The following is a 20,040-nucleotide window of genomic DNA, read 5'->3' as shown; positions in this document are numbered from 1 at the left end:
ACTATGTATGCAAATAGTAGATATCTACAAGATGAAAAGTGAGTGCCCTTTCATATGTCATCGAAAGATTTTATTTTATTGTGAATTAAAATTTTTTAAATCTAGGGACTTAGTGGTTATGCTACCTTGTTGTGAACATTGGCTTAAACCATGAGCATTGGATAGACTTGATTCCTCAGGTAAAAATGTGATACTAGAATCTAATGACTCTGAATGAGACTGAAAAGCATGGGTTAACATATTATGTGCCTTGTCCAAACAAATGGTGTATCGTTACATCACCTAATATATTATTCAATGTGTATTTATACACCATTATTTGTTCAATTCAACAAATGCTTTCAATATGTTATCATTTTTTCACTATCAAAGATTAAAGAAAAGGTGGAGATGAGTTGCATAGTATTATAATTGAACCAAAGTTTGGAGTTGGCTACAGCTTTATTGAGTAGAAGTCACCACTTACAATTTTTTTTTCCAAAATGCTGCTTATATTTATAAAGAGGGTCAACCTGAGAAAGTTTAAAAGGTGGCCATGCTGCAGCAGCAAGAGGGGTTTGTAGGAGGACAAAGTTACGTCAAAGACACATAAGCCTCTAGCAAGCATCTAGAGATGAGAGGGTACAAGGTATTAAGGATCCAACTAAAATCGCAAAGATTACTTTCACGTCAGGAATATCCTTCATGAAGATCATCTGATTTTTGCAATCCCACACTGCTAGGAGGATTGTAGCTTAAATGTTAAGCAAGTAAGGGTTGAGTGTATCCCCTGCCAAAGCTATTCTACATTCTGCACTAAGGCAAAATTTGGACATTAGGGTTGGCATTTCTCACGGTGGCAGCTTCGACCTTTCTCCATACACCCCTCGTAACCTGGCATTCTCACATAAGATGGCAGATGAATTCCATTGAACACCCACAAAGAGGGTATACCGGGCTCAAGAAAAGGCACTTCGCAATGTTCCCCCTCACCGAAAGCCACTGATGAACAATTTCTAGAGCAAAAATCTTGCCTGATTGCCCAACCCGCCTTGCAGCCTTTCCAAATATCAATAAACCTGGACTCCTTCCAAAAGAGCAAATTTTTTTTAAGTTAGGGACTAAGGATTGGACATCATCATCCAATGGTACACTAGCTTGGCCAAAGGGGGTATTTTCCTAGAGCATGTTTATCCTTATTAGGCCATTATTACAACTTTGGTGCATGTTTATCCTTATTTGCTAATGGATATTTCTACTTCTAAAAATCGTAACTCCTAATCCAGACATCATTTTCACGTCGAATCAATTACAACATGTTCATAAATTTTCAAAGAAAATTCCCATGCTTACAAAAGACTTCACTATATTTCAAAAAGTTCACATTACAAAAGCAATGTTACAAAGGCTGCCTTTCCATTAGCTTGCTACAACAAGATAGCAAAACTCGAACAATGGATTCAAGCAACATGTATTCCGCTCTTGCTGGACACACCAGAGGAATAAAATCTACAATGGGAGGCATTGTGCTGCTCGTAGAGTTAGATGGTGATGTGCTAAGAACTGGCTCCTTCCCTGGTCTTCTGCTTCTTTTCTTTGCAAAGGCCACATCAATTGGAAGGACAGACTTGATGCTTTGAGAGGAGGCTGGTTCAGTAAGGTCAAAATACCTAAGAGCAGATTTCAGGAGCCCCTTCATATGCTTGTCATGTGTGCATGTGTGCAAGCAGACTCAACATTAAAGAAAATAGATGCACCATCTCTTGGAGTAATTGAGAGAGGAGTTGTCCCTCATAGCCTTCATCCCACGATCGTGAAAAGGTATCACCCATGAGAAAGAGGGGTAGTATTGACCGCTCTACAACATTTTTAACAAACATTTGCTACATGGTAATCCGATTTAACAACCTAGCTTGTATTTCCAGTAGAAAAAAAATTAATTAATGGGTTGGAATAAGAGAGGTTGCCAAATTAGGCCTTAATAACCTCCTCAACTAATACTCACAAGTTATGTTCCCGTGCTTTGCATGGGCATTAAATGCATGAGGGAATTTAGGTTGGAGATTTTGAAATCAGAGGGAGTCATGCCACGTGGAGGGCCTCAACTTGCAAGGAAGAGTGGTGCCACACATGGCACATTCTCTATTAGAAATATAGATAGACAGATGAGAAATAGAGAGATAGAGAAGAGATAAAGATAGAGATGGGGAAATATAGAGAAGATACTGAGAATAAAAGTGATTGTGGGACCCTATCCATTATTCAGGCTCCTAATCGCTCGTTGACTCTTTTCTATTAATTAAGCCTTGTATTTGCACTCTCATTCTCAATCAACCTATGCAACTCACAATTAACCTATGCTCTCCTACCTGCTGCAGATGAATTTGCCTTGCGTCACTCCCCTCCTTGCACTCTCCGTCCCTTGTGCTCCCTCTCCTTTGCACTTAGCCCTCCCTCTCCCCCCCCTCCCTCTCCCTCCACTTAGCCCTTCCTAGTTCTTCATCCTGCTTTACTATTGCTCATTGCAGTGAGTTGGGAGGCTTTCACAACCCCCTTCTCCTCTACCCTTCAACTTGCAACTTGGCCTGCTCTTTATAGCAGGCTGCAAAAGCTTCTGGAGAGGAGAAGCTTCTCCAAGAAGCTACCCCAATGATCCAAGAAGCTATCTTATAGGGACCCTAGCGATAGAAAATTGATTTCATTAATTAATTTGTTGGGGACACGGGGGATACATATGGTAATCGTAACGGAATTAACGAAAGGGAATAGCAGGCGTTAATTCATGAATTTGAGAAGATTGTGGAAAGCTTGGAAGGATCGAGCCATTGGGGTAGCTTCTTGGAGAAGCTTCTCCTCTCCAAAAGCTTCTGCAAGCCTCTATAAAGAGCAGGCTAGGTTGAAGGGTAGAGGAGAAGGGGGGCTATAAAAGTCTCCCAACCACTGCGATGAATAACAGTGAAGTAGGATGAAGAAGAGCGGAGGATGAAGAAGAAGGGAGGGCTGAGTGGAGGGAGAGGGAGGGTTGAGTGCAGGGTAGAAGGAGAGGGAGACGAAGGGAGAGGGAAGGGCTGAGTGAGAGGGAGGAAGAGAAGAGGGCTGAGCGGAGGGAGAGGTGGGAGAAAGAGGGAGCAGAGCGAGTGGCAGAGGGGAGGGCTGAGCAGAGTGAGCAGAGAGAACGGGAGGGAGGAAGAGTAGGGAGGCTGATCAACAAGTGAATACATTCAAGAGGCCTGCCCTGGCAAACTGAAAGAGGAGGGAGAGTGAGAGAGAGAGAGAGAGAGAGAGAGAGAGAGAGAGGAAGAAGAAGAAGAAGAAGCAACAGCAGCTTAGAGAGAGAAGAAAAAGAAGAAAGAAGAAGAAGAGAGAGAGAGAAAGGGGGAGAAAATCATGGCCAAATTCCAAATTTTCGAAATTGGTTTTAGCTTCTTACAAAAATCCCCATCGCTAAGGCTAAGGCCTAGCCCAGGGCAGGCCAAAAATCATGTAGCGCCACTACCTTAAGTTAATTGAGCGTTTGGACCCGCCGGCCGTAGCAACTAATTAATTAATTGCCCCAAATTCTCGGTGGGGGCTGAGGTGGAAGAAAATGTCCAAACTAAGCTACAACTTGATGGCACCTCGTGAAAGAAGAACTGGGAAATTTGAAGTCCTCTTCAAGCCTCAATCGGAAGCTTAGAATGATGGGTCATGGAGTTCATCATCCCAATCAAATGGGTTTTCTCCTATCTGTCCTGCAATAGATTTGTCTATATATGTATATATTGAGAAGCAGTCGTGCATTCTGCACCTCCTTTTTCGAAGATGTCTCGATCCCTCCAGACCTCTGGAATGCTCTCCAAAGATCAGTTGCTTCATCTCTTCCATGACTTCTCGGAGATCGTCTCCAAGCCTGGTACATCCTCCTCACTTGTCTTCGTCGAACTCTACAGGCTTTTTTGACCCGGCATTTTGACCGGACAACTTTGAAAGGAAGTCGCTATTGCTGAAGGATTTACAACTCCATTATTCAACGCCTTGGTAAATTGGGCGGCTATCCATAGCGCTTAGTGGTAGCATGCCGTGATTTTATCCGTTCGGGAGTGATCAGGTGTCTTTGGGTCTTGCCTTTTGAAGATGAACGCAGGTTTTTGGTCTTGCCACTTGGGTGAAAAACCATGTTGGATTTGGACTGTTGACCATGGAAAACGTTAGCCCAACGACTATATCCACAACAAATTGGGAATCTTTCATAACTTTTAGCTTTCAGTCTCTTTAATTTGACTAGGGGTCGCACATGCTTTGTAACTCGAGAAATAAGTTTGCAATGAAAGAAGGGGACATACTAATCTATAGACAGTAAAGCACGATTCTATAAAAGATCAAGAGAGTCTCAAGGAGAACTCTAGAGGAAAGATTGCGTGTAAGATGGATTTCATTATATACTTTTGAAGAAATGCGTCTCCATTGCAAAAGCTCAAAATGTAGGACAGCAAATCGATGTCCTATGGAGAAGGGGCTCAAACTTAGCAAAAATGATGATGCAGAAAAGTTTGATTGCACTCTTTATAGGTAGTTGGTGGGAAGTCTCATTTATTTATTCTCTACAAGGCTTGGCATTGCATTTGCCGCCAGGTCGCTTTCTCAACTCATGCTTTGTCCGTTACACATTGGAATGTAGCCACGAGAGTACTCATATATGTGCGTGGCACTTTATCTTTTGGTTTGCATTATGCTAGAGGGAATCTATGGGTTTACAAATTCTAATTGGGCAAGGGACATTGACGATCGTAGATCTACATCTGCGTATAGTTTCTTTTTGGGCACTTCTCGCATATCATGGCTCACTAAGACGCAGTGCATGGTTTCTCTTAGCAATCTAGATCGTCAGTGCATGCGGGAGATGATTCTGGGTGTAGCTCATAGGTTCGGTAAATCCCTACTTTGGGATCTATAAGCAATGATCTCTGTAGAAGCTAAGATTAACCGAAAGCTCAATAAGCTGCAAGAGATCCTCTCTGATGACTTGGTTCACCTTTGATAGGCGAGCGGAATGGATGGAGTCTCAAGGCTATAGTGAAACTGTGGTAGTCTGTCCATCTGTAGTCCCAAGGGTATAAACCATTTGTGTGTCCAAGCATAACAGCTTCTTTGACCCCCTCCACTACCAATGCCATAGATGGAAGTCAGGGCTAGCCATTGCAAATTGTGTCCTTCGACCAAAGTTCTTCACCTTATGGAGTCACTAGCTTCTTTGACCCCCTCCACTACCAATGCCATAGATGGAAGCTAGGGCTAGCCATTGCAAATTGTGTCCTTCGGATGTCATGGTACCAAAGTCCTTCACCCTATGGAGATAAGTGACTCTGCTAGTGTGATTTGATGTGAGACCGCTAATGTGGACCAATGGCTTGCTGTGGATCATTTGAGCAAGAAGAAGAACGTGAAGTCTCTCTATGTAGGACCAATTTATCTTGGATAAGTCTCTCCCCAGAAGGGGGCGTACTAGTGAGTTGAAGAGGAGATACTCGGTTCTAGTGGTTAAGGCGAGTGGGGTGTGTGAGTGTGCATGAGTTCAACCCCTGGGTAGGCCTTGGTGGCACCGCAAAAAGAAAAAGAAAAGAAGAGATAATACTTGGTTCTAGGATCCCGAAATTGTGAGTGGAATCTTGACATCGATTCTAAAAAGAAAAGATACACAAAGGTAGTAAGTGTTGAAGATGTTTGCTCTTGGATAGATTTTCTATTAGATAATCTTTACATCACAGTAGGTGATTCTTTGTTTCAACAAGTCACAGGAATCCCATGAACACTAATTGTGCTGTCTTTTTAGGAAAATGTTATCTTTTCACTTATGAATATGAGTTTATGGAACATCTTATTTCTATCAATAGTAGCCCTATCATTTTACATAAGCTTAGCCAAGTTAGGGGTTTCATAGATGATTTATTTGTACCAGATGTTCCTAACTTTCAGGATTTTATGTACAAAGTGGCTTGTCTTTTGGAGAAGGAATCTATCCTCGTAACTCTTGTGAACTGAACGGCATTGCAAGAGGGGATTTTTGTGCTTTTTTAGATCTTAGACACTCCTAGCTTTCACTCTCTCACTCACGCATTAACCTTGCATTCCGTTGGATTGCACAAGTCTTTTCCTTGCCTTGCAGAAGCGTCCTACATCATCAGTGTGGACAGCATCAAGGTCTCGGTATGGTCAGCGTTGCCTCTTAGGTCTTTGGGTCTGCTATACGTGTGAACAGTGAGCTCTTCAGAAGTGTGTTCAGTGCTCTCTCGAAGAGTATTCTTTGTATTTCTTAGTTCTCCAAGTATAAAGCAAATTCTCCCTTGATTGGGGGAACGGGCCCTCAGTGGGTATAAGGACCCCATTGGTTGTCGACTCTACTCTCTCTCTCTACGCTCATCTCCTTTCTCTCTCTAAGGTAAACAAGGCTAATTCCTCGCTAAAGGTTTAAAGAAGGTCTTACTGTGAATTACACAATCAGATTACCGTTGCATGTTACATTGGTATCAGAGCTTCTGTCTGTATCTGGCTTGACTACCGCGAGTGTATGGTTGTGTTGAGATTCAGAAAGAACACACAATTAAGCACCATGGAAGGGTTAGGAAAAGATTTCAACCTCGAAGAGTTTGAAGAGGAGATAGACTACCAACAAGATACGCTTCTGCCAAGTGTTCAAGAAGTGATGGCGAACCTTCTAGAGCAGAATTGAGTCCTCCTGCAGCAACTCAAATAATATTCACCCAGTTGGACTAGACAAAACGACGTTTGGAGAAAAAAGAAGCAGAAAAGTTGCTTGAAGAAAGAGGAATCACATATTTTGAAAAACTGCTCTTGTTAATGCATGAGGAACACAAAAATGACAGAGCTCGCCCAAGCAGAGAGGCAACAAAAGCTAGACCGAGAGATGATGCTTCTCCAGCACAAACATATGTTAACCGCTATGTAGGCAAGTTTGAGCGCAACAGCCGTCACCGCCACAGCTTTGTCATCGACAAAGCTAACACCACTCACTCGGTCTACTCTCAATTTTGTTAAGTATGATGGTAAGTTGATCATTCTGTAATTTTGCAATTTATTCATCAGTTTGTAGCTCATTTTTCGTTAGCGCGGATTCAAGATGAGCAAGATAAAGTCCATCTTATTGCCCCTCATCTTACAGGTGAGGCGGTGACCTGGTAGCAACATTGGGCTAGTAAGCATACTAACCCAACAACATTTAAGACGAATTTCGTTTGGGCAATGTTTGTGGCCGATCTCAAAGCCCATTTTCTCCCACTCCAATATATGCCGCTTAACCTAGAGGATGAGTTCTCTCGTCTCTCCCAGAATGGTTTGCTTGTGTTGACATACAGTAACAAGGTCATCACGCTGGCGCAACAGTTGGGTGTGACGGAGAGCGCCAAGATGAAGCAATTCATTCGAGGATTGGACACAAACATCCGTTATACCATTCGGAATTTCGATCTGTCGGATTATGAGCGGGCGTTGACTCTCGCACAGAATCAGGAGATGATGCTGAACGGGGGGAAAGCCCAAGTAGGTCCAGAAAGATTCCAAAGCCCCACAGCAGTCAAACAACACAGTGGGTAAGGATCAGAAGAAGGACAACCAGTTCCAAAAGAAAGACGGTCATGCTTTTGGTCAAAAGGAGTCCAAGTCCAAGTTGACTCTGGATGAGAAGGTTATGAGCGTGATGACCTTGTCACTGTATGTCAACACAAGCAAATTTTGTTAGTGCGGATTAGTCCATCTTGTTGCCCCTCATCTTACAGGTGAGGCGGTGAGCTGGTGGCAACATTGGGCTAGTAAGCATACTAACCCAACAACGTTTAAGACGAATTTCGTTTGGGCAATGTTTGTGGCCGATCTCAAAGCCCGTTTTTACTCCAATATATGCTTAACCTGGAGTTTCCCCTCCACTGTTATGATGGCATGGCTGGAGCCTATTCGTGCATTAGAATTCCTTGCCAGTATTGTATGGTCTTTAGAGTACATGGCTATATCCTCTCCCTACAGCATGAAGGAGTCCCCTCGTGATATGCTGCTGTTGTGTTTGGGGAGAGAGAGAGAGAGAGAGAGAGAGAGAGAGAGAGAGGTTTTATTAACGTCTGCAAAAGACAAACAGGCTTATGAGACCATCTAGCAATACATCAGACGATCAGACCCCCTTTGTGTTTTCCTATAGAGGTGTCAAGCACCCCCCTAAGAACCTAATAACCTGGAAATATCAACTTAAGTCAGTGTGCCAGGCCCCAGCCATAATTGAGTTGAGCACTGCGCGGGCCTTGAGTGTGTGTGTGCGTGTGTGTAAAAAAATGTGTGTGTGTGTGTGTGTGTGAGAGAGAGAGAGAGAGAGAGAGAGAGAGAGGGAGGGAGGGAGGGAGATGCTATAACATCATGTCAATTGCATTTATCTGTTTTGCAGATGTGAAAAAGAGAATTGCTGATGCCATCAAGCAGAAGCATGTGAGTCTTATACATATCTTGGATCCAATAGGTTTTTATAGTGGTGTGGGGTGTGGAATCACAAACTTCTTAACTTAATGTGCATAGAATAGATGTGCAGACTCATCTATAGACAATAAACCAGCCATGTAGAGAAACCACCAAAATAATATATTTCCGTCCAAAGCTATGGACACAAAACAAAAGAGATAGATCCAGAGTCCCACCAATGGTGTGGTCCTCTGATCTTACCACAAGGTCCTTCTCCTATTTGCCGGCTATCTCTAGACTCGAGCCCACGTGCTCCACCTTGAGCTTTCGTAGACTTTCCATCCAGATCACAACACCTTGCTGCCCTGAAAGACAGCCAAGGTTCAGCCGTTGAGAGCTCAGTCTGCAGCACACCTCCTACTCTCCTTATCCTCCAGGATGAGGCCCAAGGAAGTGCCTTCTGGCTGCTCCTGTCTGCTGCCTTTTGTGCTGAACTGTTGGATGATGAATGAGGCCCAGAGCCTCTCCTTTTATAGACCCAAGGCCTTGCTGAAAAAACCGACCAGGAGGGGGAGATCTGGCCGACCCACTCAGCCCCTCCTTGACCAACTTTACTGCCTCAAAATGCCCCTTTTGGGGCTCTCTTTGACAAGGCCTTTGGCCCACACTCCAAGGGCTTTAGCCCTCCTTCCAAGGCAGGGTCCCAGCCCCTTCTGTCTGCCTATATAAGGCTTGGTTGGCTGGCTCCAACCAGCCCAACCAGCCCCTCCAAGATGGCCGACCCTCCTGCTTGTACACCTGCCTCTGCTGCGCCCCTTTCCGGCACCCTGTCTAGCCCTCATTTGAGTTAATTCGTCTAGTTGAGTTTGATGGTTGATGGTTGGTTTAGAGCTCCAAACCTTATTTTGGGCTTGATACAAGACTCTATTGCAAAACATTGTCCAGAGCCCCTAGCATCACTTATGTCTTACATATGCAAGTTCCTAACCTCGTTCAAAATACCTTGATAATGCCACAAAGCTTTGAGTAATGAGCACTAGATGACACGAGGAACATGATCTTACACTCAAGATAACTGTTAGGTGTCATGGGTGCCAATGGTAGCTTTGAGGACCTCGACCTTTACGTCCAGGTTTGTGATTTCTTGAAGTCTTTATCTAGCACTTTACTTTGCTTTCCAAGTCTAATGTCTTTTTGTATGCAGAATCCACGGCCCCCTTAGTTGAAGTATTTGGCTTCTTCGCAAGCTCCCGTTACCCTTGTTGGGTTACACCCTCGGAACAGGCCAATTTATTTCATGTAAAGGGCTTGAATGATTGCTTGATGCATCTATGCTTTGTTGTTATTAAAGGCTTTCAGCTGCTTTTTTAATTTGTTTATTCTGGTAAGAGGGAAAGAGAATTGAAATGACTGGGTATTTTATTTATTCCCTTTTCAGATCTGTGGTTCTACTTGACAACAATAAGGAAAGTATTTCCTTGTAAAGCTTTGAGCAACTATGTCAATTAACAAATTACTTGACGGACCTAACATGCTAATAGGTGCAAAACATTCAGGAATGCCAAAACACAAAAGTTTTTACTTTTCTGACTTGATTGAGAGAGAGAGAGAGAGAGAGAGAGAGAGAGAGAGAGATGATATGATCTTTATTACTGGCGATCCAACAGGACCTATGGGATAGATCCAAATAATCCACTAGTAAACACTAACAGCTTTGAGGATAGATTTTAGATATTCTAGGACTGTTTATGAGACCAGTACTTGTTTGGCTAGCTTGTGTGCCATGTCCAATATTTTGTTTGGCTGTTTGACCAAAAAGGTCTTGTAGGTGGTTAAATGAAACAGCACTAGGCATATCTCACGTACTCTGTCTTCTCTGGGAGCTTTTGTCTTCCCCTGTGCCGCTTTCCACTTTTACATCAATTCTGCATACTGTGTCCTTTGAAGACCGGGTTATCTTCTTCTTTAAGGTAACTTTGTCTCCCATGTTTCAGCATAGGATTGAGCTCTTTCCTGTACAATTCCATTGTCCTTCCTGGTTCATGCCATAGCTTATCCAACTTTTTCTTTGTTGGCAATTCTCTAATTCCTTGCTCTTTTATTAAGAAGACCTATAGCATTTATCCTCCAAAACTGCAGCCCATAAATTCCATCTTTGTACCAGCCAATGTCTTTTGTTGCATCCGCAGCTCTGTGTGGGAGTCTATTTGCATGAGAGAGAGAGAGAGAGAGAGAGAGGTGTCTATTAACATTTAAAAAAGCATGTGAGAGAAAAAAACTGTAAACATCGTGAGAGTACACCCCATGGTCAGAGAACTAGAGATGTCTAGCACACCGCTAATAGACAACTGATATATGAGAGAGAGAGAGAGAGAGAGAGAGAGAGAGAGAGAGTCCATTAATGTCCACGAGAGACCAATAGGTCTATGGGACGACAAGAAACCTGTTTATACATTTGTTCAGGGCACAAGACAGCTCTCTGGGAGTGCATAGCGACTCCAAGCAATTATAAGGTACCTACATTGTAGCTAGTCCCTACTATGCGTGATGGAGTTTATGGTTTCAACCTTATGAGTGACTATCATGAGATTGAAACTGCACTATGTTGTGTTTTTAGAGGATGAGTTTGGGCATGTGCCTGGCTCATCTAGGTATATACCTACATTGTAGTCTGAAAATAAGACAGTTTAAGTCTGAGGGCCTTTTGGTTTTGTTTTTAAATCCTTGATAAGGGCCACACCCTCATGATATACTGCCCATTTTCCATCTTTCCTCGCAGCTTGACCTTGGATAATTCCATTGCTTGCATTTTTTCTTGAGTTGAGCTCATGTGAGTTCTTTGGCTATCCATATCTTGGTCCGTTTCATCTTGTTGGATTGGTGAAGAAGCTCGATTCACATACCCATGTACTAAGTGTAAGTGCGGCATGTCCTTGGGACTATTTTGATAGTGGTTGTGGGGTTGTTTCCGTCTTCATCTTCCTTTGACCATTCAAGTGGCTTCCTTGATTTGTGCTGAAGTCTCATTGAGCATATCCTCAACTTGAACCAGCCTTCCTCCTATCTTGATCTTTAGTGCATTGCTGCACTTGCTGTCGTGCTCCTTAAATCTCCGTCTTAATGTCAGTTTTATTTGCCTTTGTATTCGCCTGTACAATGGATTTCTTCTTAATTGTTTGCACTTCTGTTTGAACAAGCTCCTTGATTGTAGAGAACAATTGGGTGTTAGGAGAGGCCTTGTAGGTCTGCATTAGGTCATCAAGTATGGCTTGCTTCTTGGGCCCTGCAAGGTCCTGGATTCGGGCTACCAAAGCTGCCATCATAACCTTAGTTCTTGCACTTCTTGATGTAGATATAAAAGGTGGTCTTGGGGGCCAATGATGGGCAGCTAAGGCCCCCATTGGTACGTCCTTGCATAGTGAGAGGGTGTTGAGGCAGCAACTATAGAGCATAGGATTTAAATGGCTGGAGTTGAGGTTGCCAGAGGTTTTGAGGAGCCTGTCTACTCCACATTGGCCATGGTATCTGATTGCACTGCCTAACTGAAACTAACCCTCATGCTTGGGCTAGGGGTTCAGCCCAACTCGGGTGGGGGAGATTAGGCAAGTGGAAAGAGGCTAATGCGCCTCTGTGAGCTGGTGAGAGTGTAAAGATGGAAAAGAGAGTGAGAGGGGTGTGTAGTGCCTATGGGCTGGGCTACGAGAGGGGCTGCAAGGGAGAGCGGAGGATGGCTGCAAGGGAGAGCAGTAGGGGGTTGCGAGGGCTGAGCAAAAGGGGGCTGTATGTGTGTGTGTGTGTGTGTGTGAGAGAGAGAGAGAGAGAGAGAGAGAGAGAGAAAAGAAAGATGTATTAACGTCCACAGGAGCCCTCACGGCCTATGAGACAAAGCACACACAAAAAGGATAAACACCAACATCAATTATAGACTGAGAGTCTCTTGGAAGTGCAGATACCACTCCCAAAGTTATTATAGATTAGCTACGATATACTACGAAAGATAATCGGCCTGCATTAAATCAGTTTAAGACTGAGAGTCCTTGAGTTTGTTTTTGAAGTCTTTGATAAGTTCTTTTCCATCTCTATAGATATCCCATTTTCCTTCCTTGCGAGCGTCCTTCACTTGTGACTTTGCTCAATTCTATGGCTTTCATCTTGAGCTGAGTCGGGGTCCTTCGAGATCCATATCTTGGTACCTCTCAGCTTATTGGTTTGCATGATAATCTTACTTCTTGCTCTCCTATCATTGAGAACCACTTTGGCTTGTGTCCCAACTTGGGCAGCACAGGCTATGTCCTTTAAGTCCCACTCAATCTGGTTGCTGCTATAATATTATCAATCTATCGGCCAGGCTCCCTTCATGCCAATCTTCAGGTAGTCCTCCAATGTGTAGACACCAGAGCCCTCTTTTCCCGCTCTTGTACTTCTCCATACACTTCGCTTTTGTTGATTTTATTGTCCATTGTTGCTGAATTTTCCTCTTTTATCAATTTGACTTGAGTGGTAATCAAATCCTGTACCTTGGTCACAGGCCGTGGTGCAGGCGCTGCTGTACTGCATTGCTGTAGAACTTCTTGAATTATCCCCTCATTGACTTGCTTTTCATTTCTAAAACTGCCTTTTCCAGAGACGCAATGTGGAGCTTTGCATCTCTGAGTTCACGCTGTAGGAAATAAATTTGCTCATGTAGATCAAGTTTACTCTGGAATTTGTGGTATGTCAAGGCATAGGGAGATGGCATTGAGGCTATGGAGGCGTAGGAGGGCTGCTTACTTCTTAGTATTGGAGGAATCCATCTGGTGGCTGTGCTAAGGGATCCCCTTTGCTAAGGCTAACCCCTAGGCTGGTCCTTAGCAAAGCGAGAGAGAGAGAGCTGAACAGGGAGCGGGTGGGGCTGCGAGGGGGAGCAGTGTGTGTGTATGTGTGTGAGAGAGAGAGAGAGAAAGAAAGAAAGAAAGAAAGAAAGAAAGAAATTTTATTAGAGTCTTCGGAAGACCGATGGGTCTATGAGACTGAAAGAAAACCTGATACAAATCACAGTAAGGGTGGAGCTACTGAAACGAGCATCATCACCCGTGCTGAACCCTAAGTCTGATCATACATAATGAAAAGAAAGGAAAAGGATTGGAGCGGAGCGGAATCCTCCGCATGTCATGTTGCCCTAGCTGGTGCATAGCCTGTGATGTTACGCTGGCACCCGTTAAGGGGTGTTGTGCGTCTCGGTCTCCTGGATGAGGCTCGACACAAGACCAGAGCCACCGTGACTCCCGTGGGACGTATCTCGGGTCTAAACAATGACGGGAGGTCCCCTAGAGTGATTTGTGTCCCCTCTCGATGTCTTGTGTGTCGTGCTGCAATCTCAGGTCAGGGTCTCTGTCACGTCTGTGGCTAGAGACTGGACGATCAATGTCACTCGATGAGAAGAACTTTGTGATCCTGCTCTGAGAGGTGTCTGATGATGTTGCCAAGCCCCGTCACCTAAGTAAGCACTCTTTGTGTCAGATCCCCTTGTGAATGAAGGCCGCTAGGCATCTCTGATCTAGGTAGGCAAGGAATTTGGAAAGGAGCACGGAGCCGTCTTTGAAGAGGCAGTGGTAGCAACCTCGGATCTCGTAGTACACTAGGCACCTGAGAATAAAATGCTCCTTCGACTCGACCTCCTGACAGTCGCACAATATGCATAAGCGATGCTCCCTAGGAATCCCCTTTGCTCTGCCACTCTCTATGCGGAGGCGGTGTGATGATACCCGAAACTGTCCAATGGAGATCCGTAGTGAGTGAGGCATATGAAGCTCAGTGTACCCCGGTGGTGTGATGAATCTCTCCTCCGAAATACGAAGACAGTAATCTCTGTAGAAACTCAGCTTCACTGGGAGCTCCCTCGGTTCCAACCAAGTCCTAAAGGTGTGTAGTTGCAGGAGATCCTCTCGAATGACCTGGTTGGTGTGTGGCCCAATTGGGATGGTGGGTGGGAGTACCGGAGGGGCATCTAAATTGTACTGAAAAGGAGGTATCCTATCGATGTGGAACTCTAGTCTCACAAACCATCTGTGAGTCCGTGCATACTAGCATCGCTCGTCTCCCTCTGCTCCCAACCTCATGGAGGAATCGAGAGCCAACCATGGCAACCTCTGTCTCCTTGATGTGCAGTCCCCATATGATCTAACCCGGTGTAGATATGTGATGGTCTAAAAGAGTGGAGAAGCACCAAACTCGGCCTGAATGATGTGGGGGAGAGAGAGAGAGAGAGAGAGAGAGAGAGAGAGATGTGGGAGTCTTTGGTCTTTTGATTTGAATTTGTTGTTTCAAGATGTTCAACGGTCTGAACTTTGATGTTGTTGTCCTGGTCTTGAAATACAGGAAGCTGTCGCTATAACAACGGAAATCCAAGAAGAGCTGCTTGAACGGATGGGCATTGGTATTATTTCAATTAGTGATTTGTCCTAATACTACTTATGTACGAGAACAAGAATCAAACGAAAAGTATGCAAGTAGTCTATTATAGCAAGGAGCAATGACTAGATGTAATATTCTGATGCGGTGATATTTTGACTCCTGCTTAGGTAGTTACATAAGTTTATTGAGATCTTATATTGATTTGTAATAAAGGTATGGTCTTTTTTTTTAATGGAATAAACATAGTGCATTTATATTAACACGCTTGAGGACTTTAAATCAATTTAAGCATTTTATGAATCATTCCTTGTGTAGTCAGATTTTTGACATAATTGTGAGGTTTTTTGTGAAACTCTGGGTGCTAGGGTGCACATTTTTGTGCAAGGGACCCGTAGGTGATGATACCCGCTTTCAAGATTCAACTGGCTTGAAATAGAAGCTATTTCCAAACAGAGGAAGACACCATCGATTCTTGGAATTGGAAAGTGATTCTCAAAAGTCATTTTGTTTAGAGCACGGTAATCGACATGCATCTGCCAAGAGCCATTCTCTTTAGATATACGAGCACTGGTGAGAAAAAGGAGAGTAAGAAGGCCTAATGAATCTATGCTCCAAAAGCATTGCACATGCTTTTGGATTTCATCTAGTGGTCCCACAAGAAAGTTGATGAGGTCAATATAACCTTGGATGTGCAGTCGAAGTTTCCCAGCTACTGATGCGACTTCTAGAGCAATCCTACGAGTAATGTTATGTGTTGAATTGGGGTCATAGAGGAAAAGTTGGTTTTTAACAAGACATGGCGTGGTTCTTCTCTACTATCTGTGATTCCATTGTGCTAGTGTTAAGTGTCTTCTTTTCAACCCCTTTCTTTGCTGGCTTGTCCTCATTTCTATACTTTCTTGAGAGCATTCTATTAACTTATGGGCTCCTTTGCATTATATACACAAGCCTTCCTCCTTATACATTTTGAACAAGGCTGGTGCTACCAACTTCCTTGGCTGTCCCGAGGGTTTTCCAGCTTGATTCTCTTGCTGGTTCTCCCTTTAAATGGCTGGAAACTGTCCCTTTTTTTTCTTTTTTCAAGTTGGTCATGTCCCATACCAAAATGACCGCCATCCCTATGCTTTGCTTCAGCCTTGAGAGAAATGAATGCTCTTTTACCTTCTAGCTCGTTTTGCTTCCACTCATGGACTTTCTAGCTTGCTCTTCTTGGTCCTTCTGCAAAAAGGCCTCAATCAAATACTCAAAACTGATGAAGATACTCAGACATAGCAATGTATCCCACTCACAAACATGTCGTTTTAAAACATGGTGATACGAAGATCTGTCTGCCTCTTTCTCTCTCTCTCTTTCGCTCTCTCTCTGCCGTGCGCCTTTGCTGTAGGCTTCAGTGGCTTCCGGTGAGAGGTTGGAATCCTCCAAACTCGTATATGAGACAAGGCTTTTTTATAGGTGAGGGACTGCTGCCCTCCACCACTGTAATTGGCCAACCAGTCAGCCAGATTTGGCTGACCACATATGCCATATCCCTTCTCTTCCCTTGGCCTCTTGGTCTCTGTCAAAAAGTCTTCAACCAACGTCACCAAAACAATTATCCAACATCATGCCCGTGATTCACCAGCATCACAAGACCAAGGAATGGGCCCTGATATCCATGTCATAAGGGCAGCTGGCTGAAGGTAGAGGGGCAAGGAAAAGTTGGAAGTGGAGAGGAGGGATGGATGGGAACATTCATCCAACAAAGCGGTGATTTGGCCTTTTAGACATCCAGGATGGAAAAGAAAAGGCAAGAAGAAGCATGCTAATTCAAAGAGAAGAACATCGCAGTTACGGAATGCCCAAGTTTTGCAACAACTGTAAATGACAAAGTTGTTAGTGACACCGTGAAAATGGAAGAAGACGACTAAGTGTATCTGGCAGGTTATGTTTGTGAAGCTCTATTCTGATACTTGCTGCATCATCTGGTGTTTGAGGTTCAGGTATGAAATATATGGGATAATGTTGTAAGTGCAATGAATGTAGTTTTTCAAACTGCAGTTTTACATTGTAATGCACGTGTTTTGGTTCTACTAATGAAACTGGATGACAGTTGATGGAAATTCTCTCATTCATTTTGTCTCTCATGAGGAGTGGCTTGGCCAGTATGGGCTATTAGTGCTGGGGTATCTATCACCTACATTCTAGAATATGATCAATATACATAACCTGTACCTATCTTAAACTGAGACATACATATTGCGGCCTGCTGGTATTGCGATAATTGTTTCTATCTTAATTGGTGCATTGCCCTATCAACTAGATGTAGAAGCTCGTCTGGGAGAGACTAAAATGAAATCGTTTGGTCTTCACAAGAAGTTGTAGCTTGAATGAAGAGATTTTTGACTACTTTTTGATTAGCCATCTCCTTTAGTGCTAGCCTTCATCATGGCTACCATGTGATCTAATGACACACCGTAGCAAACTGTAGATGCTGCTGCTTTATGTCTCATTACCTGTGAAAAGTAAGTTCAAAGAACCATTTGTGAAAAGTTTGTGCCACCAAAGGGGGTCCAAATTTCAAATAGGTGGTTGCAATCGGAAATGAAGCATCTGGAACCATCCACATGAGAAATTTCTGCAGGAAAGAACAAGAACATCTACAAAAACGGAGTGTTGCACTGGTTGTAGTAGATGCTGAGCTCAGTTAACTCTTTCTGTAGTACTAATGGCAGCTACTTAAGCTAGACTGTGACAAACACCCAAAATTTGTTCATATTGGCTGGATTTGTTTTATGGATGAAGAGTACATTTTGGCTTAATAAATGTCCAGTACTAAAGATGTGTTGTTGAAGACTTTGGATCTCAGGATTTTTTACAAGTTTGTGGCATTGTATTATAGATCCCAAGTTTGGCATCGCTTGCCTAGGGAAAGTCAATGCAATTTACAAGGATGATAGAGAGCTGATGCTTCGCTTCTATGCATTTGTCACCAAGTAAGACTTGGATTTCCTACCATTATCTGGAGTGTTTTTGCCTCATTGAATGAATTACATTTTGTGATGTATTTATATGCATTGATGGCATCTGATTTCAACTTTTTAACTCATTGTAGGGAGGAGTTGGCGTGCGATGAGGCTGAACTTGGACCGGATGCTTTCCAACAAAAGATGCAACAGTTTCAACAAATTCAGGATCAGGTTACTCACAGCCAAACTCCCTGTCTTTGCATTCTCTTTATTGATATTATTAAAAGTTTGTTCATCCTTCTCGCAGCAACTACAGATGCTACAAGAACTGAGAAGCTTACCTATTAAAGAGCAGCAATTGTTTTTACAAAAGGTGAAGTAGACAATACTCTGTATAACAACATTGCCTTTTTAACCTTGTCAACCTACCACACGGTTAAGGTGATACTTGTTCAATGCAGCTACATGACCATATGCAGCAATCACAATATGAGCATGGCAGCTCAATCATGGATACTGCTGAAATTCAAGAGTTCTTCCAAAAGCAGCATCAAGCTTACAATGTTGCTTAGGACTCGACAAACACATGGGTTAACATATAGAATGCTTCTGCTCAATGTTTCCAACTAATTGTAATAACACCACTCTTTTGACCATATTTCTATCTCGCAATGTTACGTAGATTCCTTCACTCAAGGATACTTTTTCACACCTCTGATGTATCAACCAATCAAATTGAGAAGCTAATGCCATAATAGCTCTAGTTGTTGTCAAGTTTTTTATTAGTGCCAAGGTGTCTTCATAATTTATGCTGAATTCTTGGGAACTAGCAATTAACCTTGTACTTGTCAACGTTCCATCTTGATGAAGTTTGATTGTGTATATACGTATACAACCTATAACCTTCTTGTATGTTGAAAGATCAGTGATTGTCCATGTTTGATTTTTCAAAAGCTCATTATACTCTTCATTTATTGCATATTGCCATTCTAATATCTATTGCATATTGCCATTCTAAAATTGCAAGTTGCTTCTCTTAAAGAAAATGTTGATTTTTTAAATTTCATGGTCTTAGGCATAAATGCAAAATTGCATTTGAAAGTCGCATCATTCTTTTGTGGGAAGGTCGTCAAACCTACATAATGCAATCTTCAAGAAGTTTTGTAAGAATTGTGGTTGGAGTTTTTACAATTTATTGCATGTTTTGCTATCACAATGCACCATGAATTCTCTTCCAACTGGGGAGCTAGGTTAGACAGAATTGAGGCCCCTTTAAGATCCCTAAAGGCAGTGGAGCCGCCCCTACCGGCGTGCTAAAGCCCCTCTAGAAGATAAATACAATAGCATCCAGAAGAGATCTTGAACCAGCTAATACAAAACCTCACCTTTGGCCAAAAGAGGATAATAATGAATAGGTCACATATGGGACAGCTACATGGATCTTATCTAGGGATGAGTATCAACTAGTGAAGGAAAGAATGGTAGCCATCATAAGGACACCTATTGGATATGGAGCATCTATAAGAACATGTTTACTAATGATGATTTGTGGCAATTAAAAATGAGGATTTTATGCTAACCTTGTTGATTCTTGCTGTGAAATCTTTACGTACTTGGGCAAAACATGGACATGTACTTGGGGCTAGTAATAGAAGAGTTGAGACTTCTATGGAACGGTGTTGATATGACTAACATCTCTACCTCCACTACTACTCACTAATTCACATTGCACGCCCACTAACGTGTGGGAAATTCATGAGTATCCAGATTTACAATTATGCTCAAGTATATATTATATTGTTACAATTGTTCTTTGCAAATATCTATTGATCCATTTTTAAGCATACCTTTTAATTGCTTGAAAAACTACTTTTGTCAGTCTCTCAACAAAGGGTCATTATGCATGTTTAACATGCAATGACGAATTGGATACTAGATTTAGTAAGGACCTAATGAAAGTGGTTTATATTATAGGAATTTGTTACAATTGGACCATACCTTCCACTTGAGTGGTAGGCCAAATTTTGATGGCAAGCAATAAACAAGGCTATGCCCACCTAGTTGAAAAATGGGCCAAATTTGGAAAAAAGAGAGAAGAAAATACACAATAAAAGCAAAAGGGATTTGTTGCAATTGGACCATGCCTTCCACTTGAGTGGTAGGCCAAATTTTGATGGCAAGCAAGAAACAAGGCAATGCCCACCTAGTTGAAAAATGGGCCAAATTTGGAAAAAAGAGAGAAGAAAATACACAATAAAAGCAAAAGGTATAGAAACGTGACTTGCCCTTT

The 20,040-nt window shown here is 42.8% G+C and overlaps 1 protein-coding gene across 3 annotated transcripts; it reads left to right on the top strand.

Annotated features, from left to right (window-relative positions):
- Positions 1–3,573: 3,573 nt before the first annotated feature.
- On the top strand, positions 3,574–18,535 carry LOC147895161 (plant/protein). Of its 3 annotated transcripts, none has more exons than XM_087384087.1 (7): positions 3,574–3,871; positions 8,402–8,442; positions 14,770–14,827; positions 17,684–17,777; positions 17,897–17,981; positions 18,067–18,123; positions 18,212–18,535. In XM_087384087.1, the coding sequence occupies exons 1-7, from the start codon at positions 3,781–3,783 to the stop codon at positions 18,320–18,322; spliced, it is 537 nt and encodes a 178-aa protein (XP_087240213.1). In that variant the 5' UTR covers positions 3,574–3,780; the 3' UTR covers positions 18,323–18,535. The 3 variants fall into 3 exon arrangements, with proteins under 3 accessions (XP_087240213.1, XP_087240214.1, XP_087240211.1); XM_087384088.1 differs by having other exon boundaries at positions 18,058–18,123; positions 18,230–18,535; XM_087384085.1 differs by having other exon boundaries at positions 18,058–18,123; positions 18,212–18,532.
- The last annotated feature ends 1,505 nt before the right edge of the window (positions 18,536–20,040 follow it).

This window comes from Dipteris shenzhenensis, chromosome 13, assembly GCF_047967505.1.
Source record: "Dipteris shenzhenensis isolate YYH24624 ecotype China chromosome 13, Dip_SZ_1.0, whole genome shotgun sequence".
NCBI lineage: Eukaryota > Viridiplantae > Streptophyta > Polypodiopsida > Gleicheniales > Dipteridaceae > Dipteris > Dipteris shenzhenensis.
Note: the sequence above shows the minus strand (reverse complement) of the source record. Positions and strands in the feature narration are given on the sequence as shown.

Bases quoted from the DNA above. Each gene is read 5' to 3' on its own strand.
- LOC147895161 (XM_087384085.1), top strand. From the start codon at position 3,781: ATGTCTCGATCCCTCCAGACCTCTGGAATGCTCTCCAAAGATCAGTTG. The intron at 8,443-14,769 runs GTGAGTCTTATA...CTTGAAATACAG, and splicing joins ATGCCATCAAGCAGAAGCAT to GAAGCTGTCGCTATAACAAC. The intron at 17,778-17,896 runs GTAAGACTTGGA...AACTCATTGTAG, and splicing joins TTCTATGCATTTGTCACCAA to GGAGGAGTTGGCGTGCGATG.